We start from the raw sequence: 25,218 nt of genomic DNA, 5'->3' as shown, positions 1-25,218 counted from the left end.
GTATGGTTGGTAAAATTGGCCGGGACAGGTTAATTAAAAAACATACAGTCTAGAATTTAGGCAGTGTTAGATAATAGGGTTGAAATTATATTTTTTTTAACTGTTAATATTAAAAATATTTTTTTTAAAATAAAAAATATTATTTTAATGTATTTCAAAAAAAAAAAATACTTTAAACCATAATCATAAACACTATACTTAATCTACATCCAAAAATATATTAACTAACTATAACCTAGTTGATTAAATTTAATTTTTAGTGATTTATTTTACTTGATTAAATTTGACTATGTGAATAATAAGGAAATTATTTTAATTTACATAAATTAATCCAATAATTTATAAGTTAACTCTATAATCTAGGTTTTTATCCGAGACATGCCATGATATAGTTACTCAACATTGTTTTTGAAAATTTTAATTTTTAATTAATTTTTTAAATATTTTTAAATCATATTAATATATATATTTTTTAAAAAAATTAAAAAAATAATTTTTACCCAACTCTAAATATGTCTTTTTCCCGACATCGAGTTTGACAGCATTGTGTCCACTAGACGTGAAGACAAAGCACACATAGTAGTGCAAATAGCAAAAAAGGGAGTGGACAAGAAAAAGCGAAGGCTGCGACATCACACACTGCCTTTTTCCTGCCCCCTCCTCTCTTAACTTTCCTCTCTTTCATTTCTATTCTAGGGATTGAAGGGTTAGCAGCCAAAGCTAGCCTAGCCGTACCCACACCCAAAACAATCCAATCCAATCCAATCCAATCCGCCATGGATTGATTGCTTCGCTGCTCGATTTCACCCAGGCAAGTAACTCACTATTTCAACTCGTATCTCTCTCATCTCTCTAGATTGTTAGATACAATACTATTTCTAGATCGCCTTTGTTTATTTGCACCAAAATTAGCTCTGGAATTTCTCGAATTTCTACCCTTTCAGGTCAGATGTGCTTATACTTGGAAGACGATTGACTGTTACTCTATCAGGGTTTGAAGTTTCTGTTTGTTTTTCTGATGGTAAAGGCTTTTTTTCTTCAGGTTTCCAGGCGCCTTGTTAGTCTAATTTTGCACCATCTCTTACTTGTGGGTCGATTTCAGTGTGCAGCAGAATCAGCGGTAAGCCCTCTTGCTTGTCTGATATATTTTGAGCTGGCGTTTGCTTTCGCTTACTGTTACTATACTGGGTTTCAAGTCTTAAACATTTCGGAGGTTTAACTTAATGCTGTTTAGAGTTTCGAGATATCTGGTGGTGTGTGTAGACATTTGTGTACTGAATTTAACTTAATCACACGCTAGACTACTGACCGAGGTGTTAAACTTCTGTTGTGGAGTTGTTTGGCATTCAAGCTCATGAAAAATGAAATTGTGGGCAACATTTTCTTACTTCAATTTGATATGTAATTGTAAGACCTTTACAATTTGTGCTAGACCATTAAAGCTCTGAAAAAAGTGATCCAAATATGGATTTTCCCTAATGTTTCAGGGTATGTCCGACCAAAGACTTTACTGGATCTTCGCGTGTACTGTCAATTCTGGTTAGGAAGAGATGTGTCATAGAGATTGTAATGTTATTTTCGTGTGTCATCATTTTAGGTTACACAAATTACTTTATGAACCTGGATTGGCCTGTAATTGTTTATATAATGTGTTAAAAAGTAATATAAAATCTTAGCACGGCATTATATTTCTTTCTAACAAAGCTTTTTGTGGGGTTGTTGTTACTTTCTATTCACTTGGATTTGTAGTCTCTAATGAAATTGACACCGAGTTAGCATGGCGGATCATTCAAAGGATTTTTGGTTTATCTCATTCAATAAATTCCTTGTAGTTCAAAGAGAATAAGAAATGAGGCTTAGCAAAGCGCCTTAGATGGTTCCATCTACTATCGGTGCTTTAATGATTTTAAATTGTTAGTTTCAAATTAGTTTATAATAGTTTTGGAAAGCTATCTGTTTAAGTTTGTGGGCCTGTTCCTGCACAATGCCTCCAACCTCAAATTCAAATCAGCATTTGTTTAAGTTCTTTGATAATGATTTTTGTGCTGCCATCCTTCCGTTCCCTGGTCAAATAAAATGTCTTGAAAAATGATAATAGAAGAAAAAACTCCTTTGACAACAACTATATGCTCTGTTTGAGTCCGGTTCCCCTCTAGTGCATCAGAAGCAATGGTTGGAATGATGTATTCTATCTTATTCTCTGTTTTTACTTCCTCAGATTGTTTGAGTCTGTGGATGGGGGCAGCTTTGTTCCAAATCTGCTGTGTAAGGGGGGCTTACATGTTATGACTATCATACATACACTTACCCAGTGCATAATATAGCAAACCTGAAAGTCAGTGTGTTGGCATTGGTTGTGTATGGAAGGTAGTTCTGATGCCAGTGTCCAGTTTACAGTGATTCATGAATTTAGCCATGGCATTTGTTGTACATGTTGTTTATTTCACATGACCGAGTAGGCATGTAACACCCTAGAGTAGAACTTAATACCCAAAACTTGCAGAATTCTGACATCAAATTTCATAGTTTGGTCTTCAAAGATGTTAGAAAGAAATGTTGCTACTGTTTTAGTATGATGACTGATGAGCAACTTTATGTAAGTGCCTGGCCTGTCATTTCGTGTGACCCTTGATATATGTATTTCTTTTTCTCCAGTTTATTGTTTCCTTGTAGTTTGATTGGTTGTTTCTTCGGGCATTGCATTGATCTGTTCTGTTTATCAGAAAGCCATCTGCATCATCTAATGTGTATGATAGTTGTCAATATACATCCTTTTTCCGAAAAAAATATCATAAATAACCTTTCTTTTGTTTTCTAACATCATTTCTCTCATTTTCCTCCTCAGCTTTCTGCTATGGAAGATACTGAACCAGTTGCAACACTCATGGACTCTACAACGTCTAGGATACAGCAACTTCAGAAAGCATTTGCTGAACTTGAAAGTCACCGGGCTGTAACACTCAACCTGAAATGGAAAGAACTTGAGGAACATTTCCATGGGCTTGAAAGATCTTTGAAGAGGCGGTTTCATGAGTTGGAAGATCAAGAAAAGCAGTATGAAACCAAAACTAGGAGAGCCAGGGAAATATTAGAGAAGCGGGAAGCTGCTGTTATGGCCAAGGAACAAGCTTCATTGGAGAAGCTCCAAGAGAAACAAGATGCTGCTGTCTTTGCCATTGCGAATGCTCTACAGAAGCACAGGAAAGTATCATCTGCAGAACCTGCTGCTGTGCCTTATGATGGCCAATGTGAGTCACCAACTATTGATGACCAACCACCTGATGCCATGACTGCTGAAAGTAACTTAGGAGAAATAATAGATCCTTCTGAAAATGGAAATTTGGAGTATCCACAGTTAGTCAAACTATGTGAACAGATGGACTCAGAAGGACTGCACAAATTTATATCTGATAACCGTAAGAACCTAGCTGTCCTCAAGGAGGAAATCCCACTTGCTTTGAAGGCTGCAGTAAACCCAGCCCAGTTGGTGTTGGACTCTCTCGAAGATTTCTACCCCAAGGAAGTGGCAAATGTTGATGGAAAGAAAGATTCAACCTTATTGGGTCTCCGCCGAACCTGTATCATGTTGATGGAATGCCTTAGCATTTTGCTAATGTATACAGATCTCGTTTCTGTATCTGCCTTAATTTCAGAAGATGTTAAAGATCAGGCAAAGGCAATTGCTGAAGAGTGGAAGCCAAAATTGGACTCTTTGGATGTGGATGCTAACAACGGGAACTCCTTGGAGGCACATGCCTTTTTGCAACTTCTGGCCACATTTGGGATTGCTTCTGATTTTGATGTGGAAGAAATATCCAGGCTAATACCAATGGTTTCTCGTCGTCGCCAAGCAGCAGAACTATGTCGATTTCTTGGGCTATCAGAGAGAATGCCAGGTTTGTTGAAATCCTGCTGCACTTTAATCATTGTAGCAGGAAGCATATCAAGGTTTAAGTTTGAAAATGTAGATGATGCACAGAAATTGTGGCACGTCGTGTTAAAAACCTTATTACTGAAGAGAATATGAGATCTTCCCTTACAGAGAAAATATGAAACTGCCGTGTTAGATTAGAATTGTGATGATTCAATGACTTCACTTTGGTATTATTAACCTAAGCATCTAAATTTTCCTTTTTTGGATTCTTATATAAAGCAACCTTGCATGGATCTTCTTGGCCTTTGCTCAATTGTTAAGCTCATGCCTTGGACAAATAATTTTTTTGCAAACTACAAGGAGTATAGAAGCAATTTGTTTCCTTTGTTTTGTCAATTCTTCTACTTCTTATTGCTCATTGACATCCTGTCATTTTAACTTTTCCTACACATCAATTCTTCAGGTGTAATTGAAGTACTGGTGAATAGTGGAAGGCAAATCGATGCAGTAAACTTGGCTTTTGCTTTTGACTTGATGGAACTGTTCTCACCAGTACCTCTACTGAAATCATACTTGAAGGAGGCGAGAAAAGTGGCTTCATCAGGCAAGCCTGGAAGTGCATCTCCCACCACTGTGCAGGTGCGTGTTCTGTCTCAGCTACATTAATTGAATTGGCCTTTCCTCTCTACAATTATCTCTTGGCAATTTGATGTGTGCTGTTGTGTATTTTAAGTAAATTGTTGTTTCCTTTATAATTTGTTGTCTGATAATTCCAACTTATTGCTATATGATCGGTATAGATTGCTAATGCTAAGGCCTTTCCGCACCCAAATGAATTATAACAAATCTTATGCTTACTATACATGAAAAATGGGCTTTATAGTTGGATGTCAGAAAAGGATAGATGATTTTGTTATGCATACATGTTGAAGAACAATTGCCATTGAAACCTTATCTTGGCTTTTGTTGTAAAACCACATTCATGCAACATCCCTTCTGAGCACTTTGGAGTTTTCTTTTAAGGATTTTTCTATCGCTTCAGAATGATGTCAATGAACGAGAGCTGACTGCCCTCAAGGCTGTGATCAAATGCATTGAAGAGCATAAACTTGAGGAGCAGTATCCCGTGGATCCCCTCCAAAAGCGCCTTCATCAGCTAGAGAAGGCCAAGGCAGACAAGAAGAGGGCAAATGAAGTTGCCAAGCCTCAACCCAAGAGACCTCGTGCCAGCGGTGTCGGATGTGGGCCCCGCGTCACTAACAATGCTCCTGAGAAGATTTTCTATCCTAGAGTACCTGATAGGTACCCACAGTACGTGTATGACAGACCATATATTTACTCTGGACCCGCTGACAACCATGTTCCCCCACTCATGAGTTCTGCGACTTACAACTTCTCTCCCAGTCATGGCAACTACTTTGGAAATGGCTACCAGTATCAGACCCCGTATCTTCACTAGTTAGTAAAGATGGCGAAAAGGTGACCTTGATCCTCATTTTAACTGCTAGCCTTAACCCTTCAGCTCGTTGATGTTGTATGAATGAATTTAGTATCTAAAAAAACCCAAAAAAAAAAACCCCTGCTCTGTTAATTTGCTGTACTAGAGATAATTTGATCCTCTAATATATGCACTCTGTTTTCTGTGTATTTTCTGTTTACAATTTTCTGTCTTGTTTTGTTCTCTCCAGCTCTTTTTTTTTACGAAAAAATTCATTTGAACACTTCAATTTGGGGATGACTAAGGTGTGCATGAAGTGGAGCAATCTGGGAGACAAATGAGTAAAAAAGGGATAGAGCGATGAGCTCCATTGTATAACTTCAATGGAGAAAAAGCAGCGACCAGCTGTTGCTTCTGCTAGCTAATATCGTGAATGACAAGCCCATCTAGATTCCAGCCCCCCGCTTCACTCTTCAACTGGAGGGAAGCTTACTCCCCTCTCTCAGCTCCCTTCTTTCTCTAACTCACCGAGCTCCTGGGATCTAACCCGGATAATAGTTCATGTCACTAAGAAAAGTGTGTTTGTTTTTTATTTAAATAATGTTTTTAAAGATTTTTATTTTATTTTTTGTTTTAAATTATTATTTTTTAATGATTTTATATCAATTTTATACATTGATGTTAAATGAATTTTTAAAAATATAAATATTTTAAAAAACACTTTTCCATAACAATTTAATTGGATCAAAGTCCACTTGAAAAAAAAACTTTGCCCAAACCAATTTTGGATCAACAAATCACTATTAGTTACCAACATGATTAAGGTTGAAAATGTGTTTAGAACATGTTTGGGAAAGTAGTTGTAAACCGCGTTTCTAAAAATTTTAATTTTAATTTTATTTTTGTTAAAATTTAATATGACTTATACGTTTTGGATCGTTTTGATGTGCTGATATCAAAAATAATTTTTTTTAAATAAAAAAAATCATTGACATGCATTTCGGCAAAAAAGATTATTTGAAAAGCAACCGTTACCACACTGCTAAGCACCCTCTAGTATTATGGTAGTTGACTAGTGGTTATGATTTAAAATAATTTTTATTTAAAAATATATTAAAATAATATTTTTTATTTTTAAAAATATTTTTAATATTAATATTAAAATTTTTTAAAATTTAAAAAAACAAATTCTACCGCATTTCCAAAGAAACTCTTATCTCATACAAGGGTACACTATAAAAACCCAATCAAGATTTAAGAACATGGTTCGTTGTGTCGATTTGTTCATTGTCAAGTCCAGCCCATCAACCACAGCCCATTTCAGAATCTCAAGTCGTAGCACCGGTCCTTTATCCTTGTTGGCCCAATCCATTGGCAATCGCCCTTATCTCATCTCTCTTCCTCTGTCCTCTCATGGCGATCATGGAGTCTCTTTCCATTTTACTATCTTCTTCTCCACCCATCCAAAACAACCCTAAAACCCTAAAACCTGCTACCAACTCCAAAGCCAATTCTCATCTAAGCAAATTTACTTTTTCCAAAGAGTCTTCTCTCCAAAATCCTCTCTCACTTGTGTCAAATAAGACCACTTTCTCTTTCACTACCATTCAGCTCTTCACTTCTCTTCCTTGCCTAGCTTCTGAAACTCTAACCTCCCAAACTGAGCAAGTCTCAGACAAAATAAACTTGGAATCAATCTTGGTCTCCATTGATGACTTCTTCAACAAAAACCCATTTTTTGTTGCTGGCTGTACATTCATTTGGCTTGTTGTTATACCTCTTACTGAAGAGTACTTGAGAAAGTACAAGTTTGTCTCTGCCATTGATGCATTTAGGAAACTACGGGATAACCCGGATGCCCAGCTTTTGGATATTCGGGACAGGAGGAGCGTGGTCGCGCTGGGGTCTCCCAATTTGAAGATGTTCGATAAGAGTGTGGTTCAGGTTGAGTTCCCTGAGGGAGATGAAGGCGGGTTTGTGAAGAATGTCTTGAAGAATTTTCAAGACCCAGCAAATACCAGCTTGTGTATTTTGGACAAGTAAGTGCTATAATCAATGCCATGGTAGTTCTTTAACTTGAACTTGAATTTTGCTGCTTTATGTAGATACAATGGCAAGATTGGTGTAGCATTAAATTCTGCTTTGCGTCTTTATTATTCTACTCTTCGGAATGTCGACTGAATTATAGAGCTAAGCACTGGAGTTTCTGATTTAGTCTCTTTTTTCTTTTGCATAAAGCATGTCTTTAATGTGTCATTTGTTTCCGCTTCTTGCGTGTAAGGTAGTTTTGATGGTGATTCAATGAGAGTGGCTGAGTTGCTGTTCAAGAACGGATTCAAAGAGGCTTATGCAATCAGGGGCGGTGTCAGGGGCAAAAAGGGCTGGTTGGTATGGTTCTTTTGTTATTTTTTCCTCTAATGTTTTCTTATATTTTAGCTTTGAATGCTTACATCATAGTTTCTGCTCATAGAGCTCTGTTTTCATTTAGATTTAGATGATTTTATATTTGTTACCTGTTAACCCGTAATTATCGATTTCTTGTAGCCTATGAAACATTACCTAGGATTGACATTGGGGTCACTGTATCTTTATCTCCCTACAATTGGAGAGACTGGCTTGGATTACATGCATCTGCATGGCATTTACAAGCTTTCAGCTCTTCGAGACAGCACTCGGAAAATACCTAAGATACAAGAGTTTTTTGCTTATTGAATTTATTGCATCAATTTCCAGCCAATTCAATAGTAGTCTGTGAGCATGAAAAGGAAACAATTGTTATTTTGCTGAGGATTTATTGTCCGGACAACAATTAGGTGTTTGAATTTTACATATTATTGTTGGAATCCTACTTGGAAAACTTGAGAACCACATAAAAGGTTGCCCCTGTGAGGTGAACAAAAGAGAGTTGACACTTGACAGAGAGCAATTTTATCACTTGGTATATAGGTTTGACAAACCTGTCCTTTGATGACATTTTTCTGGCAAACCTGATACTTGATTCCAGTTTATTGTTTCCCTCAGAGTGAAGCCTTAAAGATTTCTCATTTAATTTAGTGCACAAAGGCATATGGTGCGTGTATTAAGGCCTTCTTTTTCTTTGTATGAGCAGATGTGAATGTTTGTTCTGTGCATGTATTTCTTTAGTAGTCCTTATTTATGTGGAAGAAGATGAAGAGAAGGATGGAGAAATCTGCCTTTGGAAATTGCTTGTTCTTCTATTCATAGATTTGTGTTGGTTTATATAGGAAATACAGGAAACCCTTTTGCCACCTTCTGTACATATGAAGCCTAAGAAGAAGAAAAAGAAGGCTAAAGTTTCACAACTTGGAGTTAATGGAGGAGTTGCTCAGCAAAATGATGGTGAGGATGGCATACCCTCTTCTACTAGTTTCCCTCTGGAAGGAAGCCAAAGTGTGGACAACGGGCATATAAACAAGCCCATGACATCCACACCTCATGTGGAAATCGATTTCAGATCTCCTTACCCTAAGGTAAGACACCCTCCCTCCCTCCCTCCCTCCCTCCCTCACCCACACACACATACACACATGTGCAAACACACGTGGAAATTGATTTCAGGTTATCTAACCCTTATGTACGATTGCATAAGAACATGAGATGAGCATCACAACCCTGTTTAAAGTGAAAAATTAGCATCCGTAAATCATGTTTTGGAGCCAGTGGTTTGTAAGCATAAATGGTGATTTTCTAGCTGGAGTCCTGACTTGATACATTACATGGTATGACTGTAGTTGGAGTGAGAATTGGAGAAAAATAACAAAATTTTATCAGAATTTGGCTTTGAAAATGAAATAAAATAAAAAAGTAAAGGAGGAAGTATCTGATATTCCTGTTGCCAATTTTCACACTAGTTCCAATATCCAAACAGACCTAATACAAATATGATCTTACAAAATAGCAGGGAATTCAAATGTCTAAATAGGGTGTTTCCTTTCTATAGTTTTAAATGAGTAGCACTCAAGGCAAATATAGTATACTAGTAAAACAGCAATTCAGCAACCCATGTCTCACTCCAGTTTGATCACATTTTGAACCTCGTAAAAGTGTATTTAAATCTCATGAATTCTGATGTGGTGCCCATATCCACAGTGACACAGTTGTCAATTGTCCTTTCAAAAAGGGTGAAAGAAACAGGTGGAGAATGCCTGCAAATGTTGCCAAGAAGCAACACAACCATCAGGCAACTTCTTTTGCGTTTAGAAGCAATACTCTTTCTAGTGATCACTAATGTTTCTTTTTAATTTTTTTTATGCAGTACCCAGATTTGAAACCTCCATCTTCCCCAACGCCGTCAAAGCCATGAGATTGATGCAGCAAGTTCGTTGCTTTGAACTGCCTCCTCCTTTTAGGCTGGAACTCATTTTAGATCTATGAGGGCAACTCTTTGTTTCTGGTATTGTTATCAATGCATTTAATTTTTTTTTCTCAATTTTGGCAGCCATTGATTCTGTACTCTGTAAAAGCATGAGGAGACCATTTCCCCCCTCTTCAGTGACAAGTCAACATTTCATTATGCACTCCATCGTCTCGCACCAAGAAATTTTATCACTTTGATAGTGTCATATTGATACAACAATGGGATTTGAATTTTGATTCCAATATCTCCTTTTCTTATGTTATTGTTAATGTGCTATGATCCCTCATGTATTTGATATGATTATAGGACCTCTGTGTTACTGTTTGTCCAATGGCATAGGTTTGAAATATCAGTAGTATGTATTAGAGTGGGAGGTTGAACCACATTCTCCCCCACTGCTTCCTCTGTATACTTCCATGGCAGCTTCAGAAATTGTCTCGAGTCATTACCAATGATATGGGTTGTAAAAAGCATCATATTGCCATTTTTGGTTCTTTCACCGGGTAATATTTCTCGTGCACAACATGCAAACAAAAATGATTGACATTGATTTACCTGTTGATCTAGTGACGTAGGCTTTTTTTTTGAGTTAGTCCTCGGATGAGTATGACAGCTAACCTCTTGATAAAGCTAGGGGATCACAAGTTCTCGATTGTTAGCAGGTGCTAGGATCACTTCACCACCCTTGTTGGTGCAGCCATCGCCGTGGCCACCACCTTCCTTCCCATCATGGTAAAAAAGTAGTTTATGGTTTTTAAATTAAAAAATATTTATTTTAATTTTATAGGTATTTTGTTGAAATGAATGAAATCGAAATGAAAATGAAGAGTGAGAATGTGATCGAAAATTAAACGTTAATTCCATTTCTATAGAGGGATGATAATAAAAATAAAGAAGGTAAATGTTTTTTCTTAAAAAATGATATATTATTTTTATTTATTGTGTATCAAGTATTTCTATCACCATCATCGTCGGTGGCGATGAATTTTTTATTTATTTATTTCATCTATACTTCTTAATTGTAAATTACAATGTCCATTTTATCTATGCTTTTTTTATCCATTATTTTTTATTGGAAAAAACAAGACACATGTGAAAAAATACAAAAATAATTAAGTTCATTTTTTTTTATAAGAATTAATCAATCAGATTCTATTTTTCCATAAAACATTATTTAATTTCCTAAGATCTTTGTTTTGCATCTCATAAAATTGATGTGATAGACCAAACTATATAAAAAAAACATAAAACTGTGAAAAAAATAAAAAATAAAAAAGTTCATTTTTTTATAAGAATTAATCAATTAGATTCTATTTTCCCATAAAACATTGTTTAATTTCCTAAGATCTTTGTTTTGAATCTCATGAACTTGACGTGAGAGACCAAATTATATATATATATATATATATATATATATATATATATAAAACATAAAACCCTCGTGTCTTTATATATATACAGCGTAGATTTTTCACTGCATCTATAGACATAATTTATTGAGCATTGCTATATTGAAATTATTTATTTGCCCTTGAGTGAAGAAAAAAAAAGCTTTGGGGGTGGGGATGCTTTGGTCTATTTCATTAGTTAATTGATTATTAAAAGATTGTTTAAGAATATCTAGGTTCTGTTTTTGTATAGTAAAAATATTTTTTTATTTTCAGAGCTAACAAAATTTAGATCTGCTGACCAAAATGTTTTTTGACTTTTCATAAATTTTTAAACAATAAAAATACTTTTTTATTTTCAGGGTCAAAAAATTATTAGGCTATTGGTCAAGAGTTTTTTTGGTTTTTCCATTATTCATATATAGTTAAAGTATGATTTCGGCATTAGAAAAGATCAAAAATCAAGTTTGTATTTGAGAGTATTTTTGTACTTGTACATGGTTTTTTGGGTAATTATCAAGGTCATGGAGGTGTTTTACTATTTTAACGTTAACTTTTTAATAAAAACAATTGTTGGCGCATGAGTGACGTCCGTGCCATTCAAGCGGCGCGTGTGATACCACTTGGTGGCCAAACTTGACTTTTTGCCATTTTTTTCGATACACCACCATGTCTTCTTCCATATGATATAGCGTAACGACGTTTGATGTCCGGATTGTCATCGGTGGTCATTCATTTTCCCCTCCTTCTTTTCTCTTTCTTGCCAAGTAAAATATATGATTGTCCTTTTTTTTTGGTTTTTTTAATTTCGGTCCTCATTCTTTTAATTTTTTATTTATTTTTATTTTTTATAGAAGTTTTATTTTCAATTTAGTCCTTCAATTACAATTTCTGATATGCTTTATTTTTCATTCCAGTCCTTATTCTTTTGATTTTTTTTCATGGCTCTTTTGTTAAAAGCTTTTTTAGCTTTCAATTTCATCATTCAATCAAAGTTTTTACTGTTTTATTTTTTTCAATTTAACCCTCATTCTTTTGATTTTTTTTTCTTTTGTTAAAACTATTATCAATTAAATTTAACCCTTAATTGAAAATTCTTGTTTGTTCTTTCATTAATTTTCTTAGATCGTTTTGTGTGATTTTTTCCTCGTGGTTTCATCTTTTAATATTTTATTTGTTAGGGATTCGATTTCGTGCGATCTTATCATTTTGCATTAGTTTTTTTTAATATTAGTTTTGTGGTTTTCTTCAATTTTGTTTCTATGAATTTATCTTGGTCTCATGATATAAGTCATGGGTTTTGCATGTCTTTTTAGAATATAAGTGTTTTTCAAAATTGTTTTGTTTGTGTTTGATTTTTCAAGATATTATTCTAAGTCATTTATATTTTTTTTTGTTTTATACAAATGAACTTTGTTTTTCAAAATAAAAAATATTATTTTTTTAAATAATATTTCTGATATGTTTAGCCTTAAGTAATATTTTTTTAGGGTGTGAGTTTATTCATTCAGTTTCATTTGCGTTTATCTTTTAGGTCACAAGTTTTTTACGGTGTGAATTTATCTTTTATTAATTTAAATAAATAAGTTCAGTAAACACATTCCGGTGAATGTTCCATTTTGTGTGATTAAATATCTTGATCTGTATTTATCTCTTAATTTCTCCGATCTCTTTTTTTGTTATTGTTAACGATTTTTTTTGTTTTATTTAAATAGATGGTTATCGATTTATTTAATTAGATGATTGTATAGGCTTTGAATCATTTTCATGTAAAAATACACATCGAAATAGCTTGCATACTAAAAATTTTTTTGGAAAAAAATTTTATAACTTGCAGTAGAGCACGGGTTGAATAGCTAACGAGTGTGTGTGTATTTGAATATCACATTAGTACTTAACAATCTTGTTGATCAAAACTTCCAAAAAAATCTAAATGATAATTCATTAATTTGTTGAAGACCTAATCGAGATTGCCCCAATACATTAGGGACTTTGTTGAGGTGTGCCCAAGATATTTCCTCCATCCAAAAAATAAAAGGAAGAAAAAGAAATTCAGCAATCTCCTTGGCCTTACCATGTCAACAAGTTTTGCAACTGCGGATAGGATAAGGTCACAAACGAAATCCCTTCAATGGAAATCGAACAGGTTTGACGCCTCACCGACAACAACCACAACTTTGTAAGCAATCGACACTCTTTTAGCGTAGTCAGAAAATCAGACTCCTTCCTTCCCTTCGTTACTTACATAACTGTACGCTCTATTCTCCAAGCTCTTTAAACACAGGAAGAAGAAGGGGCCATCAGATGGCTACTGCTGCTTCTCCAATGGCCAGCCAGCTCAAGAGCAGCTTTGCCTCATCTTTAGCAAGGAGGCTTGTCATTCCCACAGCCATATCTGGAGCTCCATTTAGAGTTTCACCCAGCAAGAGAAGCTTCACTGTCAAAGCCATTCAATCAGAAAAGGTGACAAATTCTGTTTTTCTTGCCTGCCTGCCTTTCTTGTTGACCATGTCTAGCGTACCGTTGTTGTTTAGACAAGCTCACAAGAAATCATGATAAATATTTCCCTTGTTCAAATCTTGCAGCCAACATACCAAGTGGTACAACCAATCAATGGCGATCCCTTCATTGGAAGCCTTGAGACTCCCATCACATCAAGCCCACTGATTGCATGGTACTTGTCAAATCTGCCCGCCTACAGGACAGCAGTCAGCCCACTTCTCCGAGGAATCGAGGTTGGACTGGCCCATGGCTTCCTCCTGGTAGGACCATTTGTCAAGGCTGGTCCACTGAGGAACACAGAGTATGCAGGTGCAGCTGGATCTTTGGCTGCAGGTGGTCTAGTTGCGATACTAAGCATTTGCTTGACCATGTATGGAGTCGCATCATTCACTGAAGGAGAGCCATCCACTGCCCCGGGTCTAACCTTGACCGGAAGGAAGAAGGAGCCTGACCAGTTGCAAACTTCGGATGGATGGGCCAAGTTCAGTGGAGGATTCTTCTTTGGTGGAATTTCTGGTGTCATCTGGGCATATTTCCTTCTCTATGTCATTAACCTTCCTTACTATGTTAAGTAGAGAAAAACCGACCTTTTGCTCCGTTTGTTGTTACTTCTCTCTGTCAATGTAAATTTATTTACTCGGGATCTTATTCATTTGCAAAAATATATTCCATATTTGTACGTGAATCTCTGTTTTAAAACCCGGCCTGCCGGTGGGTTGATCGGGACCCCGTAGATCCTGAGCTTTGGCTGCGTTGGTTTCAATAAAAATAAAGAAAAAATTGACTTAATTTTATCCAGTAAAAAATCAGGGTTGATTGATCGATTAGGGAAAAACCTGGTAGGACCATTTTTATTGTTCTTGCCGGCATCTCACTGGGCCTTTATGGGAAGCAAGTGTAGGAACTTCGGCTTACTCAAACTTTACAGAACAGCTCTCTAACAACAATATATTCATGACTGTATATCATATTTCCAATTCCAATTTTATGCCAGGTTTACACCAGAGGCCATAAAATGGCAGTTTGTTAAAGGAATGGTAGGCTGGTTTTCCGAAGTGATGCTGCTGAAAGTTTCAGTTCCCTCGCCGGGAGGTGGGGAGGCACTTCTGCTGGACATGGTAGCATTGCTGTGCCGGGGACGATCACATCGGGCTATGCATACTATTTGATAATTTCGTGGACATGTTTTTGCATGGGTATTTTCTTGGTGAAGACTGTGAAGCGAACTCTGTTGTCTGAGGTTACGAGTTATGGCTCAAGCAAGCATTGCTATATATCTCTTGCGCTGCATTGCTTTGACGCAGTTCTCACTGATGTTTTGCCTCAGCCCCAAGACTGCTTCCATTCTTGCGGTCATTTCCCTTACAAAATTCGAATCATCCAACTGCTCCACCGTTGTGAATGGTGGCGGTTGAAAGTTAAAGCATCTCACCAATCTAGCGAAGCGGATACTGAGCGCAAACAAAACGTATGTTTATTAAACACAACTTGATAGTGCAATTCGGTGATTTGCAGATCTAGAACCCGTTTCAAATTGATTTTCATTTTAAATCGGTTTCGAAGTTGATTTCTTCGAGCAATTAACTATTAATATAAAAATATGTTTAAGAATGTGGTGTGGTCGGACATGATAGTTTTTCTCATGGACAACTTATTTAATGGTAGTGTTTTGTCCATTAAAAACATGATTTATATGTTTTTTCTTATTTATTTTTGTATAAATCCTAAAAAAAATATTATTACACTTCTAAACATATACTAATATGTTGTTTGGAGTCATTTGGAATTAAATTTTAAATAATGTTTGACGAGCATTGCTATATTACCCGAAACCAGCAATACAATTTAGCAGTCCCGAGCCACTGGAGTATTGGAATTTATTACCCAAAACTACAAAAACCTTGTCTCACACTGGCATGGCTGGCTCACCCAGAAAATGAGAAGACGAAACGTCTGATAAGTACTAGGTACCGATGAACCATTCCAGTTCCATGTTATCTCCTGTTGCAGGGTGCTCAGCTTTGCCGCCAAACTCAGGTACAAAGCCCAAAAACACTCCAAACAGAAGAAGACACTTCATCTCTCTTCTACAAAATTGCAAACACAATAGCGAAATCCCACCAATCCATGCTAAAATCATAAGGAACCACCATCACCAAGACCCCTTTGTTGTGTTCGAGCTGCTTCGTGTTTGCTCCAATCTAAACTCCATTGGTTACGCGTCCAAGATCTTCTCTCACACTCAAAACCCAAACGTCTATCTTTACACTGCTTTAATTGATGGGCTGGTGTTATCTTGCTATTACACTGACGGGATTCATTTATATTATCAAATGATCAATTCATCACTTGTGCCCGATAGCTATGCGGTCACTTCGGTTTTAAAAGCTTGTGGGTGCCACTTGGCTTTGAAAGAAGGTAGAGAGGTTCATTCCCAGGTCTTGAAACTGGGTTTAAGTTCAAATAGATCGATAAGAATTAAACTAATTGAACTTTATGGGAAATGCGGAGCTTTTGAAGATGCAAGGCGGGTTTTCGATGAAATGCCTGAAAGAGATGTTGTTGCGTCGACTGTCATGATAAACTATTACTTTGATCATGGGTTGGTTCATGACGCCACTAGTGTGTTTAGTTTGATCAGGATTAAGGATACGGTTTGTTGGACTGCGATGATTGATGGGCTGGTTAGGAATGGAGAGAGCAATAGAGCTCTAGAGGTGTTTAGAAATATGCAAAGGGAGGATGTCATGCCTAATGAAGTTACTATCGTTTGTGTTTTATCTGCTTGTTCGGAATTGGGTGCTTTGCAGCTTGGAAGATGGGTGCGCTCTTATATGGACAAGCATCGCATTGAGCTCAACCATTTTGTTGGGGGTGCTTTAATCAATATGTATTCCAGGTGCGGTGATATAGATGAGGCGCAAAGGGTTTTTGAACAAATGAAGGAGAAAAATGTCATCACTTATAATTCTATGATAATGGGGTTTGCGCTGCACGGGAAGAGCGTTGAAGCCGTTGAGTTGTTTAGGGGATTGATAAAGCAAGGTTTTACCCCAAGTAGTGTCACTTTTGTTGGTGTGTTGAATGCTTGTAGTCATGGGGGTTTGGCTGAGTTGGGATTCGAAATCTTCCACTCTATGGCTAAAGATTATGGGATTGAACCACAAATTGAGCATTATGGGTGTATGGTTGATCTTCTTGGTCGCCTAGGTCGGCTTGAAGAGGCATACAGTTTTATTAGAATGATGAAAGTAGCACCTGATCATGTCATGCTAGGAGCTTTATTAAGTGCTTGTAAGATTCACGGAAACCTGGAATTAGCAGAACGGGTTGCAAAAAGTTTGGTGGCTTGCAAAAATGCAGATTCTGGAACTTATATTTTGCTATCAAATGCGTACTCTTCATCAGGGAAATGGAAAGAGGCTGCTGAAGTAAGAACAAATATGAGGGAGGAGGGAATAGAAAAGGAACCAGGGTGTAGTTCCATTGAAGTGAACAATGAAATTCACGAGTTCCTTCTGGGAGACCTCAGACACCCCCAAAAGGAAAAGATCTACAAAAAGTTGGAGGAGTTGAACCAAATATTAAGATTAGAAGGATATACTCCAGCAACAGAGGTCGTGCTGCATGATATTGAGAAATCAGAAAAAGAATGGGCTTTAGCAATACATAGTGAGAGGCTTGCTATCTGTTATGGACTAATCTCAACCAAACCATTGACTACATTAAGAGTTGTGAAAAATTTGAGGGTATGCAATGACTGTCACTTAACGATCAAGCTCATTTCAAATATTACAAGGAGAAAAATAGTGGTGAGGGATCGCAATAGATTTCACCATTTTGAAAATGGAGTTTGTTCTTGTGGGGACTATTGGTGAGATGAAGATTATAAAGGTCTATAAATGATGTTATTATGCATTGTAACTTTTTCATTCTTCTCCTCCTCCTCCGGAAAGGAAAAAAAAAAGAATTCTTGTCCTAAAATGTTAGTTTATTTGGTTAATGATTACTATAATTCCTGAGAATGAGAAAGGGTGATGCAGGTTCGAGTTTTATTCTGAACTTTCAGCCATGCCTCCTGGTTTCTTGTGTAGGATTGCTCATAACTAGACTTTTTGGATTACCAGAGTTTTCTCCTTATTTGGATGTGCCATTTGTAAAAATATTTGGTTTGTGTTAGTCAAGAACATGTTCGCCGTCGTAATGTTGTTCAATGTAGGATTTGAGTTTGGAAAACGATGAGTACATGTTCCTTTGGAACAGTGAACTTTGAAAATTATAAATGCAAGTGGTGATAATGAAATGATCACAGATTCTACTAATGTGAAGCCTGATTCAGAAATGGACAGCAAAATGATACAAAAAGTTCAATAGGAAGGGAAATATGTATGGCTCAAGGTGGATAGATGACTGATTTATATGATGGAAGAGATTTAATTGAGCATGAGCGAGGTGGAAATGTGGTACCATATACTGGAAGTCTGGAATGGGGTCTGAATCTGAAGAAGCTGCTATGGTATACTATGATGTGCACGCCATTCAGTCAGGCTTAATTATCATCCGTGTGGTAATCTCCATCGTTTAGGTCCTGATGGTTCTGTTATTAGTTGCTGATTTCTTTGTGAGAAGGAAGGTTTTCGTGTAAATAACAAGAAGATAAAAAGGCTCGAGGTAAGGAAGCCAAAGCAATAATTATGGTGACGAAGGGAAGTCTGAGAGGTTATCACGAAACATGAAACATAGCACAGTCATCCTTCGGGGATACCTGCTGCGAGCTTCGCTGAGGTACAGTTCAGACACAACCACAGGTTAGTACACATAATTTTCCCATCTGCAGACGAATGGGTTATGACAAAACTTGAAACACAGCACCGTCATCCTTTGGGGATACCTGCCGGCTTGCTTCGCCGAGGTGTCCAGGCATACTGTAGACTAATTGCATTTCATCCAAATAAATATCATGGTTATTTGCCGTATTTTCCTTGAAAATCAATGTCCTTCTTGATTTATATAAACATTCAATGAATGCCAAACCCTGAAGTGGTTCGCATGATTCAGATTTTCAAATCTTGATTAAAAACCTAAATACAGAGAGGTTTGAAGTGTCGTTTTGTAGCTTGAGAAAGGCTTCATGCTTTCATGGATGAATGAAAGAGAGAACACAGATGAAGCGGCTTTAATTGGGTATCCTATAAGGTAATGTCTCTTGGTGATTAAGAAAAGTACAAGAAAATCTGAGTGCTTATCTGCAGAACTTCACCGTGCGAACCAGCAAATGGCAGAGTGGAAACAGCAGCTAGAATTGGTTTTGAAAGATGTGCTGCGATTGTTGTAGCTTTTGTGTTTCGGTGCAAAAAATATAATAAAATGTTTAATAATATATTAAATTGTGCTTTTTATTATGTTATTCCCTAAAAAAATAAAGTTTGAAACACCGTTTTTAAAAAGTAACTTTTACATGTTTCTGTAAAATTCTATTTGTTTTTTCGTTTTAAAAATATTTTTAAAAATATTTAATTTTTTTTATTTTAAAATAATTTTTTTTGTGTTTTCAGATCATTTTAATGCGTTGATATCAAAAATAATTTTTAAAAAATAAAAAAAATTATTTTGATGCATTTCCAAATAAAAAACACTTTAAAAAGCAACCACAACCACACAACTACTATATATATATATATATATATATATATTTTACTGCACATAAACCTCAGCCATAATTTTTACTAAATACGTATTTAAATCTAACTAATCATATCTAATTATATATTTTTTTTAATTTTTTTTAAATTACAATTATAAAATTATCTAGAAAACAAACAATCGCACCCGTAGAAGGGCACAAAACCTCCTTACGCAAAGTGTCCGAAACATAATTGAGAATGCGAAAGAAGCTGAAGCCGAGTATGGTGAGCAATCACGCTGTTGATCCTAGTGAGCTGTTTCTTCAGTTCTCAGCCAACTTTTCAAATACCTGATCATCTGTCACTAATAAGTCTTCTGAACATCCATAATCAGGAGAAGTGTATATAGTTGTTCTAACTTATTACTACAGTAACTCTAAAGATTGATACGTGCCGAAGCCTGATTGGTGATGAGATCGAAACATTTTCCTTTCCTTTTAGTCAAATACGATCACAACTTTTGGCCCAGTTGGGTTGGCTCCATGTCAGCATTACTGATCGAGACTTTAGGTTGCAAGGTGGGGATTAAAAAGTCAACATTGTGACTGTGATGCCTGTCGTTGTGGATCATCCAAGTCAACCATACAATGATCTTACAAGACTGAGGGAATTACATAAGGACAGGTGTACGAGACCGTTTTACATTAATATTTTTTTATTTTTAATTTTTTTTTTTTATATCTGTATAACAAAACAATTTAACACACACGTAAAAAAAATAATTCAAAAAATAAAATAAAATTTTTTTAAAATATTTTCCAACCACGTGAACAAATAAAGTTAAGTTGATTGTACTGGTCCCACTGCTTTAAATGTAACTTCATGTACCCCAGCTAACTTGTAGGCTCTACTAGTATATACGAGAGATTTTTTTTTTTTTTGTGTTTTAAAAATAATTGAAATTTTTTATTTTTTTATTTTTTATTTTAAATTAATACTTTTTATGTTTTCAATTATTTTAATATACTGATGTTAAAAATATTTTTTTAAAATAAAAAAAAAATTATTTTAATATATTTTCAAGTAACAAATATTTTAAGAAGTAACTATTACCAAATTCTCAAACACCATTTCAAATATTTATATATAAAAAAGTCAACAATATGACTCTTTTATGTAATTTTTCGGTTTGAAAATGTTTATAGATTGTGATGACTATAGTTTTTAGACCCAGCCTGGATTTCGGGTTTTGACCGGGTCGTCGGGTCGTCCAAGTCAATTTTTTTTTTTTAAAAAATCAAAACGATGTTATTTTAGTAAAAAACAAAAAACAAAAGTAAACAGGTTGCAACCGGGTCTTGCCGGGTCAACCCACCGAGTCAGCCGGGTCACACCAAGTTTTTCTTTCTCCAGTTTTTTTTCAACCCAGCCCGATTCCAGTCCTGAGTTGGCCAGGTTCCGGGTTGACCCGCCGGGCCAGACTGGATTTTAAAACTATGGTGATGACTATCATCATTGTGGATCATCCATGTCAATTATTCAATGACGTTACAAGTTGAGGGAATTACAATGAAAAGAGTATTTTTTTATATTATAGTATTAGTGATTATTTTTTTAAAACAAATTTTTTACTTGAAAATATATTGAAATAATAAATTTTTTTATTTTTTAAAATTAATTTTAATATCAGCATAACAAATTAATCTAAAGACACAAAGAACACTAATTCGATGAATATAAACTTAATTTATTTCAAAAACATTTTCCAACCGTAAAAATAAACGAAATGTAAAATCTTGATTCAATTTATTTTGCTTGAGATGACACCAATATTACATCATTATTAAACTTGGTTAGGTCTACCAAATCATCCTAAAACTTGATTTAGGTTGAGTTTCTTTCTAACTAGAGTGTATGTGTTAAATTCAAATGAATATCTATTTAGATTCGAGTGGACCGGTTGAGTTAACTTCAAGAAATTTATATTTAAAATGATGTTTTATTTTATAAAAAAAATTAAAATAATATTATTCAGGGATTTACTTGTACCTTAAATCGCAAGCATGCCCAGTGTTTCGCATTTATTTTCTTTATTAGGTTCTGAAAGGAAGGAATTAGTTCGAATTTTGGCTGCATGCGGAAACAAATCATCCTTCACCCTACCTAACCCACATGACACATGTAACTTGCTAGATCAACAAACAGGCAATCCAGTCATTTTGAATTTACAAACGCCATCATCAATCTCCAGCGCAAGATCAAGACAGATCCTTTTAATTGTTTTGTCGTGTGTGCTTCCAGGCGGACTCCTCGTATCCGTATCCACTTCTCGTACACGTTTAAACCTTTGAAAAAACCTCACATAAAGAAAACTGAAAAGGAAAGAAAAAAGCTGAGAAAAAGCAAGGCATCTCTCCCTCTTTCTCCTCGAAGAAAACAAACTCATACCCCACAAGCAAAGTTCAACACAAGAAAAGGAAAGGAAATTTCATTCTCAACCATAAAGAGCAGTGAAGCAGAGCTCCATTAGGAACATAAAGTTACAAGCTGCATCAAGGATTATTAAGCAATGGATGAGTTACTCATTTCCTTCATGATCATCTCTGTCTTTCTTGCTTTCATATATTAATCTTGAACTCATATTTCTCTTCTCGGTTTTCTAAGCTCTTTCATGATATTAATCTATCTTTCTATAACCCGTTTTTTGTCTTGTTTTGCTAGATGTAGCCCATGTCCAAAAGACTCGTATCACAGCGAAAACACCAGTCCAGGAGTAGCCTCTTCAACAACCAGCGTGCATGTGACGGCCCTTGATGGCATAGTGAACGTCAACTCTCTTTTTACAGTCGCTGTCTTTGTTGGTCTCTCCCTTACAACCCCAAATCAACGCAGCCTCGAAAACCGCATCTCCTGCGATGCAGGCATTGACATGGCCAAGAATCTACTAGTCTTCGAGGTTGTGTCCTTCAGTTTCTTCCTCTTCTCTTCTCTGGTTGCACAAGGCCTGAAACTGGCTATCAATTTGTTGAACAGTAAAGACGTGGATGACGCTTTTAGAGCACGCATTAATTTGAAGGTTTTGAGGTTCGGGATGATGGGATCGGCTATAGGGTCGGTCATGGGTTGTGTGTTTTTGATGCTGTCAATGGTTAATGTGATTCAGATTCGGCTGGGGCTGTTGTCTTGTGGGAGTAAGAGTACTGTCCATGCTGTGACTGCTCTGGTTCTTTTAGTCTCTTCTGCTCTCTTGGTCTATATTTCTACTGCTTTTTATGCTTTTCTCCACTGATAGATTGTTTAGCTTTATGAAAGTCGTATCAAGTTGTCAACTTCTAAGACACAAAGAGTGTATGTTTTTGGTTGATGATAATTTCTCCATTTTTAGCACTTGCTTTGCCATGCTATGGATTCTTTGATGAATAGCTTTTGGGTTAATAATAATTTTTTAACATGATATCGAAGATATAGTGACTGAGTGATTAAGAAAATTAAGTATAAAATAGGATGAATTTGTAAAAGTTTTTAGCTATTAGAAAGTAATATAAAAGTATTATATTTGAGGCTTCATTTGGATTGAGATAGTTATGGTTAACTAGATTTGATAATTTATTTAATCTTTTCGAGAATATGAAATCTAAACCCTATACCATAAGAGAGGTGTGGTACTAGTTAGACTAATGGTTTGCCCACTTTTGAACTGATTTTCGTCTATGTCACAGCTATACTCCCTTCATCTATTCAATCTTTCTATTGCTTTTCAAATGGATAATGTGGAAAATTCAGTGCCTGCTGAATGGCCTGTCTTGTAGTCTCTGCAGGTATGTTGATTTCGCCAGTATGAGGACAGAGAAGCAACCCTTGCTGCCGGCAAGATGAGTTAGATGACAGTTATATTTCTCAAAGATTTGTGTTGATATTGCTTCTGTTGCTTATCTATATATATTCCAAGAACCTTGTTATTGTTTGATTGCGACGATCCTGGCAGCTTCCAGGAACTAGCAAGGCCTTATATATGGGCATGCAATGTCTTCAAATCCTTTTCTTCTCTGTTTATTTCAGAAACAAAATCCAGGGAGTGATCAGGAAAGAATCGCATTGTATGAAAAACCGAGTGTGTGATGGCACCTGCTGCTAAGTCATGTGAGAAACTTCGAGCCCTGACTTGTATGTATTTCTTTCTATAGACTAGCGGTGTTCCAAATTCCCTTGCAAGGGAAGGGATGATTATTTGTCTTACCCTTCGTTTCTGCAACTCAACTCTTCCTTAACTTCGTTGTCTATGATGACTTGCGATGTGGGCTATGAATGCTTATCTAAATTCAGCATCCTAGCTTGTTTCAACCTTAGATATTGAAAGAAAAACAAAATCGTATCTTCTGTTCTTGAACATTGCCATCACCATGTTTCCTTATAGAATCGGGTCTGCAGAATGAGTTTGGAAAAATTTCATTCTGATCGAACAATTAGATTAAGAATTATGTCCGTTTTCTTCAGAAAGCTCCCTTGACATATCCAGATTATTTTTAGACTTAAAACTTGTCTATATACATGCATGTTGGGGTGTTGGAGTTCAATATTAACTAGGATATAGGTTCATAGGAATAAAGAGAAAGTGTTAGCTGCCATGTATTTTTAGAGCAAAACCAATGGGAGTTTTGTTCAACAATTGGTATCAGATCCTATAGTTGAAAAGGAGGACCAATACCAATAGGTTGCGAAGAAGAAAAGACACACGCGAATTAGCAGCAGTGTCTTTGGAAAATCTCCCAAAAAAAACAAATGCAGCTGCAAGAAGAAGAAAAAACGCACGCGAAGCAGCAACGTCTTTGATAGCACAAGTCGTAGCAACATCTACGTTGTGAAGGAAACGATCCAGCAACGATCAGAATTTTTTCAGCTAGCAGGGACAGCATCTCCCTTGGACAAATAAGACCTCAGCAGCTGTTTGAAGAAGAAACACCAATTAGCAGCAGTTGTCCAGCAGCACGTGATTGGAGCAGTACATTAATATTGTTGTAGCTTGAAGATTTCACGCCAGCAGCAGCCCGTAGCAAATCACAATAGCAGACGCAGCGCTAGTGAGTAGATCATAGGCAATTATTTTTTGATTCCAACAACAAATGAAGCAGCTTGTAGCAGTCCTCCCAACAGCATCCAACACCTGTAGTAGCAGCAGATCCTTCACTTAACAGCTGGCTTTCATCACAATAGTAGATCATCAGACAAAGCACTTAATACAGTAGCTTGTTTTTGCAGCAGCAAATATGAGAGATCTTCAAATTGTTGGAGGGATCAAAAAGCTTAACAATCAGAATTACAGCACATGGTCAACATGCATGATGCCAGAAAAGACAACGACAGTGAAGACACACATCCAGCCGAAGAAATGAATGAAGATTTATGCAAGTGGAAGATTAAAACCGGTAAAGCAATGTTTGCCTTGAAAACCATGATCGAAGAGGATATGTTGGAGCACATCTAGAATGCTACTACGCCAAAAGAAGTATGGAACACCCTTGCTTGTCTCTTCTTAAAGAAGAATGATGCCAAATTGCAACTTCTGGAGAGCGACTTGTTCTTGATGACACGAGACATGATGATTCTTCGGTAATTTAATAAGATGAAATCAACATGTTGTGAGATTTTCAAATTAGAACGTGAAACAACTATTGGTGAAACAAGGATAAAAAGAATAACCATCCATGGTTTGAAACCTGAATATCAGAGTTTTGTTATTGTAGTACAAAGATGACCTACTCAACGAGTTTGAAAATTTTCTTGCAAGTCAAGAAAATATGGCAAAGCAAATGGCAGGAGTCTCGTTGAAGAGTGAAGAGGAAACACTCTACACCAACAATGATAGAAGTAAGCAGTAGTGTACTCGCAAAGATATAAACCACAGTTGACACACTAATGGTGAATTTAATAAGGATAGTGATAAGAAGAAGAATTATCAAAAGGAAGCTTTCATTAAGGGGAGCTTCAAAGAATTATGGCAATAACAAAAGATTTGA

The 25,218-nt window shown here is 36.1% G+C and overlaps 5 protein-coding genes across 6 annotated transcripts; all 5 read left to right on the top strand.

The window, feature by feature from the left end:
• Positions 1-610: 610 nt before the first annotated feature.
• On the top strand, positions 611-5,521 carry LOC7471128 (FRIGIDA-like protein 3). Its single transcript, XM_002302990.4, has 5 exons — positions 611-811; positions 1,043-1,120; positions 2,846-3,896; positions 4,338-4,513; positions 4,917-5,521. The coding sequence occupies exons 3-5, from the start codon at positions 2,855-2,857 to the stop codon at positions 5,331-5,333; spliced, it is 1,635 nt and encodes a 544-aa protein (XP_002303026.1). The 5' UTR covers positions 611-811; positions 1,043-1,120; positions 2,846-2,854; the 3' UTR covers positions 5,334-5,521.
• Positions 5,522-6,644: 1,123 nt separating this feature from the next.
• LOC7471127 (rhodanese-like domain-containing protein 4A, chloroplastic) lies at positions 6,645-9,952 on the top strand. The gene is made up of 4 exons (XM_024594438.2): positions 6,645-7,351; positions 7,598-7,700; positions 8,558-8,803; positions 9,589-9,952. Exons 1-4 carry the CDS (start codon positions 6,726-6,728, stop codon positions 9,634-9,636), a joined length of 1,023 nt encoding a protein of 340 aa, XP_024450206.2. The 5' UTR covers positions 6,645-6,725; the 3' UTR covers positions 9,637-9,952.
• Positions 9,953-13,094: 3,142 nt separating this feature from the next.
• LOC7471126 (photosystem I reaction center subunit XI, chloroplastic) lies at positions 13,095-14,265 on the top strand. Its single transcript, XM_002302988.4, has 3 exons — positions 13,095-13,257; positions 13,349-13,541; positions 13,664-14,265. The coding sequence occupies exons 1-3, from the start codon at positions 13,154-13,156 to the stop codon at positions 14,153-14,155; spliced, it is 789 nt and encodes a 262-aa protein (XP_002303024.4). The 5' UTR covers positions 13,095-13,153; the 3' UTR covers positions 14,156-14,265.
• Positions 14,266-15,400: 1,135 nt separating this feature from the next.
• LOC7470747 (putative pentatricopeptide repeat-containing protein At5g59200, chloroplastic) lies at positions 15,401-17,816 on the top strand. Its single transcript, XM_024594797.2, has one exon. The coding sequence runs from the start codon at positions 15,554-15,556 to the stop codon at positions 17,456-17,458; it is 1,905 nt and encodes a 634-aa protein (XP_024450565.2). The 5' UTR covers positions 15,401-15,553; the 3' UTR covers positions 17,459-17,816.
• A 3,658-nt stretch (positions 17,817-21,474) lies between these two features.
• LOC7462456 (uncharacterized) lies at positions 21,475-24,923 on the top strand. Of its 2 annotated transcripts, XM_052450419.1 has the most exons (3): positions 21,475-21,781; positions 21,926-22,395; positions 23,014-24,923. In XM_052450419.1, the coding sequence occupies exons 1-3, from the start codon at positions 21,774-21,776 to the stop codon at positions 23,043-23,045; spliced, it is 510 nt and encodes a 169-aa protein (XP_052306379.1). In that variant the 5' UTR covers positions 21,475-21,773; the 3' UTR covers positions 23,046-24,923. The 2 variants fall into 2 exon arrangements, with proteins under 2 accessions (XP_052306379.1, XP_002303022.1); XM_002302986.4 differs by lacking the exon at positions 23,014-24,923 and having other exon boundaries at positions 21,483-21,781; positions 21,926-22,591.
• The last annotated feature ends 295 nt before the right edge of the window (positions 24,924-25,218 follow it).

Source organism: Populus trichocarpa, chromosome 2 (assembly GCF_000002775.5).
Source record: "Populus trichocarpa isolate Nisqually-1 chromosome 2, P.trichocarpa_v4.1, whole genome shotgun sequence".
In the NCBI taxonomy this organism is placed as follows: Eukaryota; Viridiplantae; Streptophyta; class Magnoliopsida; order Malpighiales; family Salicaceae; genus Populus; species Populus trichocarpa.
This window is presented reverse-complemented; position numbering and strand designations above follow the sequence as displayed.